This window comes from Parus major, chromosome 11 (genome assembly GCF_001522545.3).
Source record: "Parus major isolate Abel chromosome 11, Parus_major1.1, whole genome shotgun sequence".
In the NCBI taxonomy this organism is placed as follows: domain Eukaryota; kingdom Metazoa; phylum Chordata; class Aves; order Passeriformes; family Paridae; genus Parus; species Parus major.
This window is the reverse complement of record NC_031780.1, coordinates 3,828,788-3,841,054: the sequence shown is the minus strand read 5'-3', so window position 1 is coordinate 3,841,054 and position 12,267 is coordinate 3,828,788. Positions and strand designations below refer to the sequence as shown.

At 37.1% G+C, this 12,267-nt stretch overlaps 1 protein-coding gene across 4 annotated transcripts in view; it reads left to right on the top strand.

Annotated features, from left to right (window-relative positions):
- Positions 1–12,267, top strand: part of CDH13 (cadherin 13) — a 426,254-nt gene that overhangs the window by 218,666 nt on the left and 195,321 nt on the right. Inside the window, exon 6 of one of the 4 annotated variants that reach the window (XM_033517168.1) lies at positions 5,058–5,291. The exons of the other annotated variants lie outside the window; for them this stretch is intronic. Within the exon in view, the coding sequence (XP_033373059.1) occupies positions 5,058–5,141 (84 nt within the window). The 3' untranslated portion in view covers positions 5,142–5,291. Of the gene's footprint in view, positions 1–5,057; positions 5,292–12,267 lie in introns of those variants that run through there. 4 annotated transcript variants of the gene reach the window in all.

Below are 12,267 nucleotides of genomic sequence, written 5' to 3'. Positions count from 1 at the left end.
CTTCCCATCTTTCTGAACATATTTTCATAATTCATTCTATCTCCATCATCCAGCTTTCTCAGTCAGGCTGTGAGATTTTCCTGTGTTATTGGAAATGGCCACAGAGCACGACTTTAGACCTCAGCAGGCCTTGCAAAATGCCATATTTTGCTCACCTCACCCCTTGGCCATGCAGAGCACATTCTGATCCCCAGAGAAGCAGTTTTAGTGATTTAATAGCTGCTGCTCCTCACACAGCATCAGCACTGACTCAAACTGCAGCTCTGCTGAAGGATCCTTTGCTCCTGCTGATATTATCATCTTGGTTAAGTGAGAAGCAAGTGTGCTGCTAGGAGCTACTTGGGCTTAATTTTTGCTATTCAGCACCATAAATTACAGTATTTTATGGCCACTGTAAAAGGTGTGATTTGAACCAATTATGCATTCTGCTCTAAATCCCCAAACTTTGGAGAAGCATGTAATTACGGAAAGTCATTTCCACTGGGTCAATTCTCTTTTATCTGTTCACAGAGAACACCAGGACATGTGTATGAAGTTTATAAGCATCATTTTAAACTAGACTTATTAAAGCTGCTTATTAATGAGAATGTTTTCCTTTTCAGAGCTCAAAACTTGCCATGTGTGAGTAGCATAGAGAATTTAACATCTTCTGCACAGCTCCTTTCTTTATTCTGAACAGGGATGAAATGGAGGTGTTAGGACAGAAGGAAAGGAAGCAGAGGTTAGATAGAATTAGGAAATGAAATGTATAATTTTCAAAAATACCCACAAACATAAAAGCTCAGCATTTATGTCACTCCACTGCCCATTGGTTTCAGTGTTAAATACTTAGGATCTCTTGGAACAAGATTTAACTCTTTAATCAATGTGGTATTTCTGTATTTTTATAGGTCTTTGTGTAATTTATTTTTCTACAGACTTTTTAGGGTTAAATATGCAGGGAACCAAATGCTCATTTTTCCTTATGAAGCCACTGTTTGAATTTTACCTCTCATTGAGTCAGATTTGTAACTTTTTCCTAGCAGTTGGGGAACCCAGAGGATTTAAATAACCATTTTCCTAGAGGTGTTTGGATCAGGTTTCTTTCTTTCCTCAGTTTTACAGATTTGCTGCTTATGGCAGGGCACAGTTGCACTTTGTAGTAGTAAATGTTAATTTTTCTCTATGAGTAATGAGCAGTGGTGTCACACACGTGGCTCAGCAGTGGTGAGGTGGCAATGAACTGATGGGTGGTGTTAATATCTGCCTTTGGAGCTGCATAATTACATCAGTACCCAAAATTAAACTAAGAATAGTTGTTGTCTAACTGCTTCCCATTGAGACTGTGATGGATTAGGCCAAGCCTTAATAATTTCAGGATTGTTCATGAGCAATGGTTGAACTTCTAACATGTAAAAGGACAGAAAAAATAGATGATTCAAACTGAACTCTGCTAAAAAGCAGCAGTTTATTCCATTAAACACAGCACTGGCTAATAGATGTGATTTCTTTTTCTACGTGTGTGATGGCATTTTTAACTAATAATTTTCGTTGTTGACAAGAAATTGAAGAGAAAACTGAATGTAACATTTGGGATTTAAAAAAACCCAAACAAACAGGATGAAGAATTTTTTTAAGAGTTTCTCTATATGGGAATGATTATGGAATATACAGTGCAGTAAAGAATCTGGCTGGTTGCATTTGGAATCTGTGTAGCTGTGACAAGCACAGTTGTTGAGGAAGCAAAGATCTGGTGTTATGTCTGAGATACACACAACACACGAGGTGCCAGGTCCAATTAACAGTCTGATGGTGGTAAATCCATTATCCTTGGAAAGAGAGGCCACCACCAGGAGACATTAATTCAATGTGACACCAACTGGGGTGTTTATATACAGCTAATTGCAATGTCAGACATTCTCCTCTAATTGAGTTTAATTGTGGCAAAATTGGAGTTAATTAAAAGTTAATGGTATAGAGCACATTGTGTTATTATAAACTATGGGTACATGTTTCATATCCTTATTATTGTTGCTTAAATGGTGCTTTTAATTACTATGCCTTGTATTGGCACTTTGGAAACGGGCTGTAATTGTTTTGACGTCACTGAAAGTTATTGTTCTGAAGAAATGGGTTTGTTTTAAAAGGCTTGACAAAGTTGATTCATTATACCACAATATAAATGTCACATGTGATGTTTCTACCCACCTAGCTAAGGAAAGGGTGGAGAGAGCTGGTAAAACATGAGATGTAAATTCTAGTTCAGTTTAAGATAATGATGGTGTTTTCGTCATTGTCCATCATAATTTGGGTAAGGAAACCTCCATTTCCTCATATTTTGTGAATTCACCCTTTTCAAATTGTGTCCAATCTCTGGTTCTGTGAGAATCTCTGATGAATCTCATGTCTGTGGGATTTTCCCTGGGCTCTCTTTGCTTTCTTCTTTCTCTGCACCCTTTGTTGGCTCCTATTATCCAAAAAAAACCCAACCCAAACCATATTTTTTATGAATATATATATGAAAATATATTTGCCAATTTTCCTGAAGATGAAAAGTACTTTTGTTGCTTGACATTACAAACTGACCCAAAGAAGTGAGTAAAGACTGAGGGGAAAACACTCTCATTGTTCAAAAAGCATGGTGAGCTTCTTCCTGAGGACTAAAACTGGACAGAGTGGGTGGGGACAGATTTGTATTCAAACCTTTTTGTTTAATTTATCACAACCAGCAGGTCTGGGTTTCTTCATTTAAAGAAAGACATTTTACTAGATCATAATAAGAAGAATAAATTAGGAATAAAAAATTCCTAATAAAAGGAATTTCTGTCAGTGGCAGTAAAATTAAAGCTGGAAATATCTTGCGTAAGGAGCATGGAACATACCAGAAAGTGCTGAAATGAAACTTGTGAGACCTAAGGAAAATGAGAGTGATGATTTCTGGAATCTGGTGGTGCTTTAAAATCTGCAGATTTGAACTGATACTGATGTGGATTATATCCAGTTTTTCAGGGAAAAAATAATTATTAATGGTTTTGTTTATATATCTGAGAGGGGGTAGATACCTAAGATATTAAAAGCACAATGGGCTGATCCAATTTTGTGCTGAGGCAAAATGGTGTATGCTCAAGACTTTCTTTCCTTACTTCAAAATTTAGTTCAGCATTAACTTAAATACTAAGTCATTACAGAAAAATATGCCTTTAACAAGCCATTTTCAAGAAAATATCAAGGAGTCTGAATAGGAAGAAAGGCATTCAGAGCTTTTGAGTGGTGCTGGAAATAGAAAATCTCTTGTTAGTGAAAGGAAAATGCTTGATATTTTAATATTCATTACAACATTGGAGAACATTAACATGACTGTACATTGTGAATGGAAGTAGCTGTCAAAAAGATGGAGTAATGGACCACCAGAAAATATAACACTGTGAACTAAGCCATTGTGCTTTTATCGATGAAGAAGTAGAAATACTTGATAATCCTTGCAGTGGAATTCTACTGTATTAACCGGTACTTATTTTTCCTCTTTTCTTCTCCTCTCACCCTCCAAACTACTTGAAACTTGTATTTTTCATCATTATGGAAAAAAATCTATCATAATTTTTCTCAGAAAAAATTTTATGAGTGCAATTCTCTTTTGCAGTGAAATAGATATGAACATGCTCCTCATTTCTGTATTTTTCAGAATATTCATTTATTGCATTTTTCTGGCTTTAACTTCTGCCCAAGTGTGATTGTTACCAGAATAGTTTCTTGTGAGGAGGAAACAAGAATGAAAGCAGATGGGATGTGAAATATACTTAGCTGCTACAGGCTCAGAAAAAACTTTTTAAAGTTTCATAAATTAAATCCCCAGCTCTTTGATGTTAAGATTAAACCAGGTGGTTTACAACAAGCTCGCAGTAATATCCGAGCTGCCAATAAATCCCGTATGGGAAGATCTCCAGTGAACTTCAAGAGAATGAGGCAATTTCTTGGCTCACATCTGATGGAGCAGGGTGTAGAAGAGGAGCTTGCTAAGAAGTTCCCATGTTTTGCCATCTGCTTCCGCCAAGCACTAAAAGTTTCCGTTTTGTTGCATTTTGGGACTCCATGAAGTCCTAAGGCTTTTCAGCTCTACCTTCCTTTTTCAGAGAATGTAACAGAAAAAAAATGGATATGTTTCACTTGGAATTGGATTTGGTTTTGTTTGTCTGTTTTAGTAACTTGTTTTTAATTGGGTGGAGAGGCAATGAGTTCTCTAAAGGATCATTTATGTCTCAGATTGTGAGAGTAATGGTCTCAGTAGCACAGAGTGGCTCCTGCTGTGCCAGCCAACCAGCGGGATCCTGTGGCTCAGGAAATTGTTCTTTTGCTCTTGTTTGTTGGCTCTTGCAATTCTCATTTACTTGTAGCCTCAGCTACAGCAAACCTCTCCTTGCAATCTTGCATATTATTATTGCTCACTCAGAAGAAAGGTACAGCAGCATGAAAACAAAATTGACTTTTTGAAATGGATTTGGATTGCTTTTTCCTTTTTTTGGACTAACCCATTCCAAGTCCTTTATAAGACATTAGTAATACAAATATTAATCCTTGAACTGAACTTGCTTTTTTTTTCCTTCTGTCTGTGTTTCTCAAAGGAGAAGCAATTAAGGAGAGATGAAAGAATTTTCTAGAGTATACATTATGCTGGTTTTGTGTAGCCATTCCAAACCTGGCATTGGTTTTCTTCTGAACTCTACTGTTTTGAACTCTACTTTACTTCTGTGTCTTCAGATTTATTGAAAATACATAAATAAATAAATGGGGAAAAAAAATATTCTCTGGAATCTAAGAGCCTTAGTTTTGATCCAAACAGGTCAAGATAAATTTTCCTCAAGGATTTGTGAGGTAGGAATAGGCAGTAAATTACCTGAATAGCCTCTGCTTTTAATCTGTCAAAAAAAAAGTTTCAAAATTCCTAAATCTTCTACAGAAGAGACCATCTCTATTTTGATTTTTTTATCACCTACAACAGCAAATATATGTTTTACCTTTGGAGTGGAATTCTGCAGAGGCAAGTCTCAAACTAAGGCATCACATTTTTGTTTTGCCTGCAGCCTGTGAGAGAGGAGACTGACATGCCAACATTTCGACCACTGCTGAAATCCCAGGTTATAACTTTGCAGCTTGTAAGAACATAGACTTTGACAGTAATCAGCTTATTCTTTCAGCTTGGGGATTTCTTTTTGTTGTTGTGCTCTTGTTTGGAAGTCCTGGTGAGCTCTCTTTCTGTCTTAATCTATATTTATTTTTTTTTTCATCTTGAAAATAAACCACACTGTGATATGAAGTCACTTGTTTTGTGTGTTGTGCTAAGATCTGTCTCAGCCAGGTTGATCCTTTGGACCAAAGCTAACGGTTCTAAGCTCATTAAGCAGCCTCGTTAATATCCTGAGCCTTTGTGGAAGCTGCACACTGGATATCTTTCACTGGAGGGGAATTTGGTTCAAATGCAGATAAAGAGTGACTAAAGAGACTTGCACACGATTTTGGAAAGGTGGCTGTACTTTAGGAGATGTGAAGTTTAAGGTGTGGATTAAGTCACTGACATACAAAACCAGTGTATTCTTGTAAAATGGATAGAGATTAGAAATTGAGACAATTTCTTAGAACAACCTTTTCAAATATTTTCTAATGGAAAATTATAAAAGCTGTATTTACAGAATCTAGATTCAGTTGTTTTGTTAGGACTCTCTTTGTGCCCTAATACTGGCCTTGAGTTTTTAAGCAGAAATCAGTGTGGAAATTTCCTATGGGTTCTGCTTTTTCACTTTTTGTAATCTAATCAACTAATTTAAGAGCATTTGAAGTTTGGCACCTTGAGTGATTTTTTCCTTAATTTTCTTTTGAACAGTTCTCTTTTTATTTTGTGGATGATCCTTACATTAAAAAATGTACATACATAAGTATATAGTTGTATAAACATACACATATTTTAAAAAGGAAATTAAATAAGGAATTGCAGTTTGGTTTTTTTGTGGTCCCATATCACCAAGGATAGCAAGGATTGATAACCATAACCTAAAATGAAACCCCTGCCTGTGACAGGGTTAATGTTAAGGATTCATTAAGTAAGTCTTAATTATGTTAATGATTGCTTCTATTTCACTTCTTATCTCAAATCTGCTTTAGAAGGCCACCACTGTATGGCAGAATCAGAACCAAAGTTTCATGAGGAAAGACTCAGGAATGACTCTGTAACAAAAATTTGTTTATTTCTCTTAAAATTTGCTCATGTCAGCCCATTCTTGCTCAATTTTCTGTTACTATTATAATTCTTCAGACCATTAATTTCTTCAAACTCCCATTATTTGAAGTCAGAGGATCACAGAAGATGTTGTATGCTACAGCACCCATGGGTGTTCCTGATTTAAACAACTAAAGGAGTGAAGCTCTCCTGCAGACCTTACTGGGATCTCCAGTTGCATCCTCTGAATTACCAAATCATCACTGGCTCATCAGGGCAGCAATTCAGCCCTAATTAATTAGAGGTAATGAACTGAACAACTTGCCATTGGAAAAGGCTTTTATAAATGCTGTTGCCTCAGGAGCAACCATGATATGGTAAATTGTGGTTGTTGAACTCCTAAATTTTGTTATAAAAGGGAGAAGAGATTTTATAGTCAGTAAGAGGATGAATACCCTTGCAAAAAATTTTAGGGGGATTCAATGGAACTGAAGAGGTGGCAGTCTTAATTCTCAATTGTTTTTTTGTAATTTAGTGCATTGTTAAAAAGACATTCATCTTATGTGTCTTTTTAAGATTAATTGTATCCTCCTAATTTTTATTGTTTATGACTGCAGTTAATGTGCTGGCTAAGAATAATCTTATCGAAGTAGGAAATACAAAATAACCTTCAAATCTTAGGTTGAGAAAAGCACTTTTCAGATGTTATGGATTTTTGTATTATGTTATTTGCTAATATATACTTAGGAGAAAAAATTTCCTTTTACCAGACTTTGCTCTAACTTCTTTTCCTCTAATGGTCATCTGGGGTTATTTAGCATATTTTCTTTACTGATAAAAGGTAAAAGCTGGAGGGGAAAGGAAGGTGTGAAGCTTTAAATTCTTTATCTTTAGAAGCAACATCATGGTCCTGTTGAAATAATTTTCTCCACTGGGGAAAATATCATGAGGAGTTGTCTGGTCACACACAGACACAGAAAAGAGATGCACACACATGTCTGTCATGGATATGTACCAGATTCATGTTTAGTCAGATAATGAGAACTCCAAGTTTCAGGTTCTAACTCAATGGGAATAAATATCTTTTACAATAAAGGCTGAATTTAATTTGTACAATGCACTTTTGAGCTGTTTTAGCACAATGCCATCAGCTAAAGGGGTGTTCCACAGTTTAAAATGCTTTAATCAGGGCACATGGCTGGTATTGTGGAACACTGAAAGAAACAATACATCCCTCAGCCTGTTTCCCTGGCTGTCAATCTAGCAACATATTTATTTCACAAAGAAAAGCAGCACCTTTTCATAATATATATTTCAAATATCACAGAGTGCTGTTTCTTAGCAACAAGAGCTCAGGAGCTGGTGATCCTGAGATGAGCCACAACACGTATGGGCTCGTGAACCACAATGCTGCCATTAGCAGGGAGCTCACACAGGAAACAAAAGCTTTCTGATGGCTAATTTCTTCAATAATTCTTGTTTCTTTTACTTGGGAGAGTGAAGGACCACTCGTCCCGCCCCTGAAAAGTACTGGCAAAAAAAAAAAAATTAAAAAAAACAAACTTTTCCCTCTCATTGAATTGACTAAATCAACTTGAAGTGCAAAACCATGTGGGATAAATGTGACCTGACTGTAAAACAGATGTGTTTTATGAATAGAACCTTGAGAAGTAATTACTCACAGCTTGTTTTAGAGACCTACTTTCTTTCACTCTGAAAGGAAAATGTGCTTATGTGTCATGTTGGAACAATAGCTTTGAGTGCTGCTGATACTAAAGAACTTTAAAGAAAGTTGAGCACTTTCTGACAAGGGGTTTTTCATAGACTCCTGTTCCTTGCTCTCTGGCTAATAAGGGAAAAGCAGTGTTGGGGAAAAAAAAAAGCACTGAAAAATATAAACTAGCCCAGTCTTATGGCTCTCCCCACGCAGAAATTTTTACCCTGGAATCAATTTTCACTGTTTTTTTTCTGTTTGAAGGGTTCCTTACTGTTTGAATCATCAGTGGTGTTAATTTCATATCAATATATACCAAGCCTAAATAAAGGGCTTCAGGAAATTAAATATAAGTCATATAATGTATCCTTGCACAGGGATTTTTATAGAACAGAAGGATACATTAAATTATGTGAAATGTCTGTACAGATCAATTGACTTTTGTGTGTCCAAAATGCCATGGGTCAGGTGATAAAAATCTCAGATTTGTACCTGGAGAACCCTGCCTGGTTCCTGTTGCTCTTGTTCCCGTGGCAAGACTATACAAATAAAATATATCCCTAGGCATATTCCCATGTTTTCAGTGGAGTTTAGATTAGCAAATAGTTTAGAAATAGAATACAAAAGGAATAAGGAAGACTTTTCTTGGCTTTTCTGATCTTTGGATTATAGTCCAAACATGTGACCCTTAGCTGAGGAATGAACCCATGGATGGTTAATATTAAGAGATATGAATGTGGCTGTTCACTTTGTGTTTCATTTCCTCAGTACATGTCAAAATCTTTAAAATACAGAAAAACAATTTTTGACCAGAAAATTCTTTAATGTCTTTCCAGTCATCTCAAAAAGGGAGCCAGAATCAGGAAGTGATTTGCTCCTGTACTGTCCAATTACCTGTGGCTGTTTGGATAGACCTTCAGCTTTGCTTGAGCTGAGTTTGCTGAGCATAAATATATGCTTTAAATATTCAACTAGTTCATTCTAAATACTATCTATGAATATTTTGTAAATAATAGCTCTTCATTAATTGGACAATAATACTTGATATGGTGGTTAATACAAGATAACAGGATCCATTTGTAATTAAATAACCCCAGTGAAGTGAGAGCACTAAACAATCAAAGGGTCAACTGCTGAATGTTAACAAGTAGTGCATTACACATTATAGTTATTACAGCAGTAATTACCATTCAGTGATAAATTCGTAACATTAAAAGTGTATTCACCAAAGGCATTCTTTATTGAGAACTCACAGAATTAATGGAGACGGGGAATTCTGTTGTATACTCTTTTTTAGAAAAATAAAAATCCTTATTTTCTGCTCTTCTGTTCCATGTACTAAACTTGTGCTAAATGTTCCCCCTGCTGTATTTCATGGCAAGATGCAAAGTGCTGTCTAATGTGTGTTTTGTTTATTTGTGCAAAGCCTGTAACTGCGAAGGGCAGTGCCATGAAATATTAAGAGCCTTGCCATCTGTTTGTGAGAAGATGTGAGGTGTGGCTGTAGTCAAGGCTGAGTGCTCTGGAGTAGGAGGGAAGTTTTTATATTTACATTCCATATGGTACAAGCAAAATATGGCAAGCAGAGCATTTTCAGATGGCACCCACAAGGTAAAATCCTGGCTGTCCTGCAGTCCAAGCCAGATTCCTTACTGCTTTCAGTGGGTGCGATCATCAGCTTGTCTCAGCTATTAATTTCTCTTAGTTTTGGAAAAACTTACAACATTTGCATTGTAGCTACCATTATCACCTTCAACAAATTCTCTGAATTTGCAAAATCCCATCAACAGCTCAGAAATTCACAGAGATTGTCAGAGAGAAAAAAAGAGCAGAAGTGACAAGAGACTTTCTCTGGACACAGTGACCAGAACATGGTGAAAAATTGTTGATTTATTTCTTCAAATGCAACATGAATGAAACCATGCTATTTTTATTAATGAACTGGAGAACAGTGTTTGTGTGTTGCTGTTTCAACACCTCTCTGCCAAGGGGAAGAGGATGTACAGAAAGAATGAGAACACCACTAGAATGACCATAACTTGGGGAAGGATCTGAGTGGGGTCTTCTTGTGCTGTTATCTTCCCACCCTTTAATTAATGTTTTGCTTCTGTGATTCCAAATCAGAGGATCCCACAGGCTTTTTCTAGGTGATGATGGGATTTTGAATGTTCTACTTACATTGACTCTCTGAAGCTGTGGTCAGCTGATGTGACCTCCAAGTTCTCTCAGTACCTAAGGACCTCTAAGACTTTTTCTCTTATTGCCTTCAGAGCTTCCTGCAGGGATGAAGAAACAGCTTAGTGAGGATCTATCAAGATGTAGGAGAACCTATTCATGAGTTTTTCATAGGACAGAATCAAAACTTTATCACTCACTTTTCCCAGCTTAGCTCATGACACAGTGTCCAGGCAGTGCAGATTACTCCAAAGTTAGGCCCAGAGATTGTATCTTAATTTGAAATAAAAACACAGTTATGCCTGTTTTGTAGTCACAAGAGTATTTTTAAATTCAAATTTTGAGCATATTGGAGCAGGGCCTGTCTCTAACCATGTGTTTATTTCACATGCTCTTCATCTCAGTAAGGATCCTGATTTATTCCCATTCTTACCTTAATAGAAATTATAAGAGCAATAAGGTGAAATAATGTGAAAGTAGGGAGCAGAGGTTTTAGTTAGAAGCCTTTAAAAATAATGTCTTTCACAATTTTAAATTCCATGCTGACAGTTTACTGAAGGAATGAGGGCGATTTACATTTTGAAGCTTAGTTTACAAAATTGGTTTGGCTCATTAGAAACTTATGGTTGGGTTCTACAAATTTGTCCCTTCTCCCTGCCTATTCCTCCCTCTGTCCCATTCATTTTTAATCTCTGCACATATGTATGGCATTCCTATACCAACAGTAGAGAAAACTGCTCTTAAACTCCTCATTACATTGGTATCTTGACACAGTCTTATCCTGCAACCTGTGGAAGAGATTTCACTGATTTTAGACTTATTTGTCAGTGTCCATTACCAAGCAACCTACAGGACTGCAGCTGCAGACAAATCAAATTTATACTCACTTCATTTTCCAACAGCATAATTGAGAATTCCATTTAATCTCAGTATATTCGGCCCTGACTTTTACATCTTCCTGAAGCTTCCATTCTCATCAAAGATTTACATGGTGTGTTACCTGCTTTTCCTCTCACTTTTTTTTTTTTTGTCAGCTAATGGCTATTCATAATGCACATTTTACATGAAAAATTGTTCCATTATTATCCTTTTCTCCTGGACAGTTTGAAAAAGAAAGGCAAAATGAGCATTAAAAGCCTGAATTCTGACTTGCCCAGAGATGAAGCTCAGTGTTGAGATTCTTCTGTGAGCTGCTTTCATTCCAGCTTGTAAAGGGAGGCATAAATTAAGCCCTCTCTCCATAATGACCTATTTTCAATTCGGGTTTCATCTTCATGAAGGACAAACAGCTTTATGTGTGAGGTTTCCTGCAAAGCTGCTGTTCAGACAGGATGCAAAGGTTTCGTACCCCAGGCTCATCTCATCATAAGAGAAGCAAGGTCAGCAGCAGGCCCCATCCAGACTGAACAATTTTGGAGCTGCAGCTGGTGATGAGTTGCATGAGACCCCGAGGGGCACAGGCTGCAGAGCAGCTGGGCAGGTGGGACAGTGGATTTCACCTGAGGAGCCTCTTTAGCTCTTAGCTTAGATTGGGAGGGAGTTTCAGAAATGATTCTGCAGCTGCCTCCTCTGACGGTGTTTGGGTTCAGACTGTGCAGTAGGCTTGGAGGTGATGATCTGAACACATGTGAATGAAAGCAAACTGTAAGCCACACTCAGGAGCTCACCTTTCATCCTGGAGCTCATCATCAGATGGGAGCAAGAGCAGAGGGAAGGTGTCAGGTGTTCCTCACTGGCTTTGGCTCCAGGGATCTCCTGTTGGCCCATCCACCTCTCTGTGCCCTGGCTGCTTCAATCCTAGCACCACAGATCACACCACTGGGAGTAATTGCTTGTTCTCTTATTAAAATGCATACTAGCTGGCAAGCATGGATTCCTTTTGTATTATTGAAAGGTTCCATAAAACACATTAAAATTCCCTTAGGTCTGCAAAACTGTGCGTGAAGTTTCTTTACAGTTATGTGAGAACTGCTAAGGTGATGGCCATCTGTGCAGTAATTCAGCCTTTTCAAAAGTATTAAATAGGGCATTCATCTCTTCTGAGTTTCAAAAGCTGCCTGTTTTCAAGAGAGAGATTTTTCTTCTGGTATTAAAAGGGTCGTACTTTATCCAAAGCAGAAAGTAAACACTTAATGCATTGCTGTTTATGTTCTTTTTATGTGTGTGTGTGAATATTTGTGTTGCTCTCCCT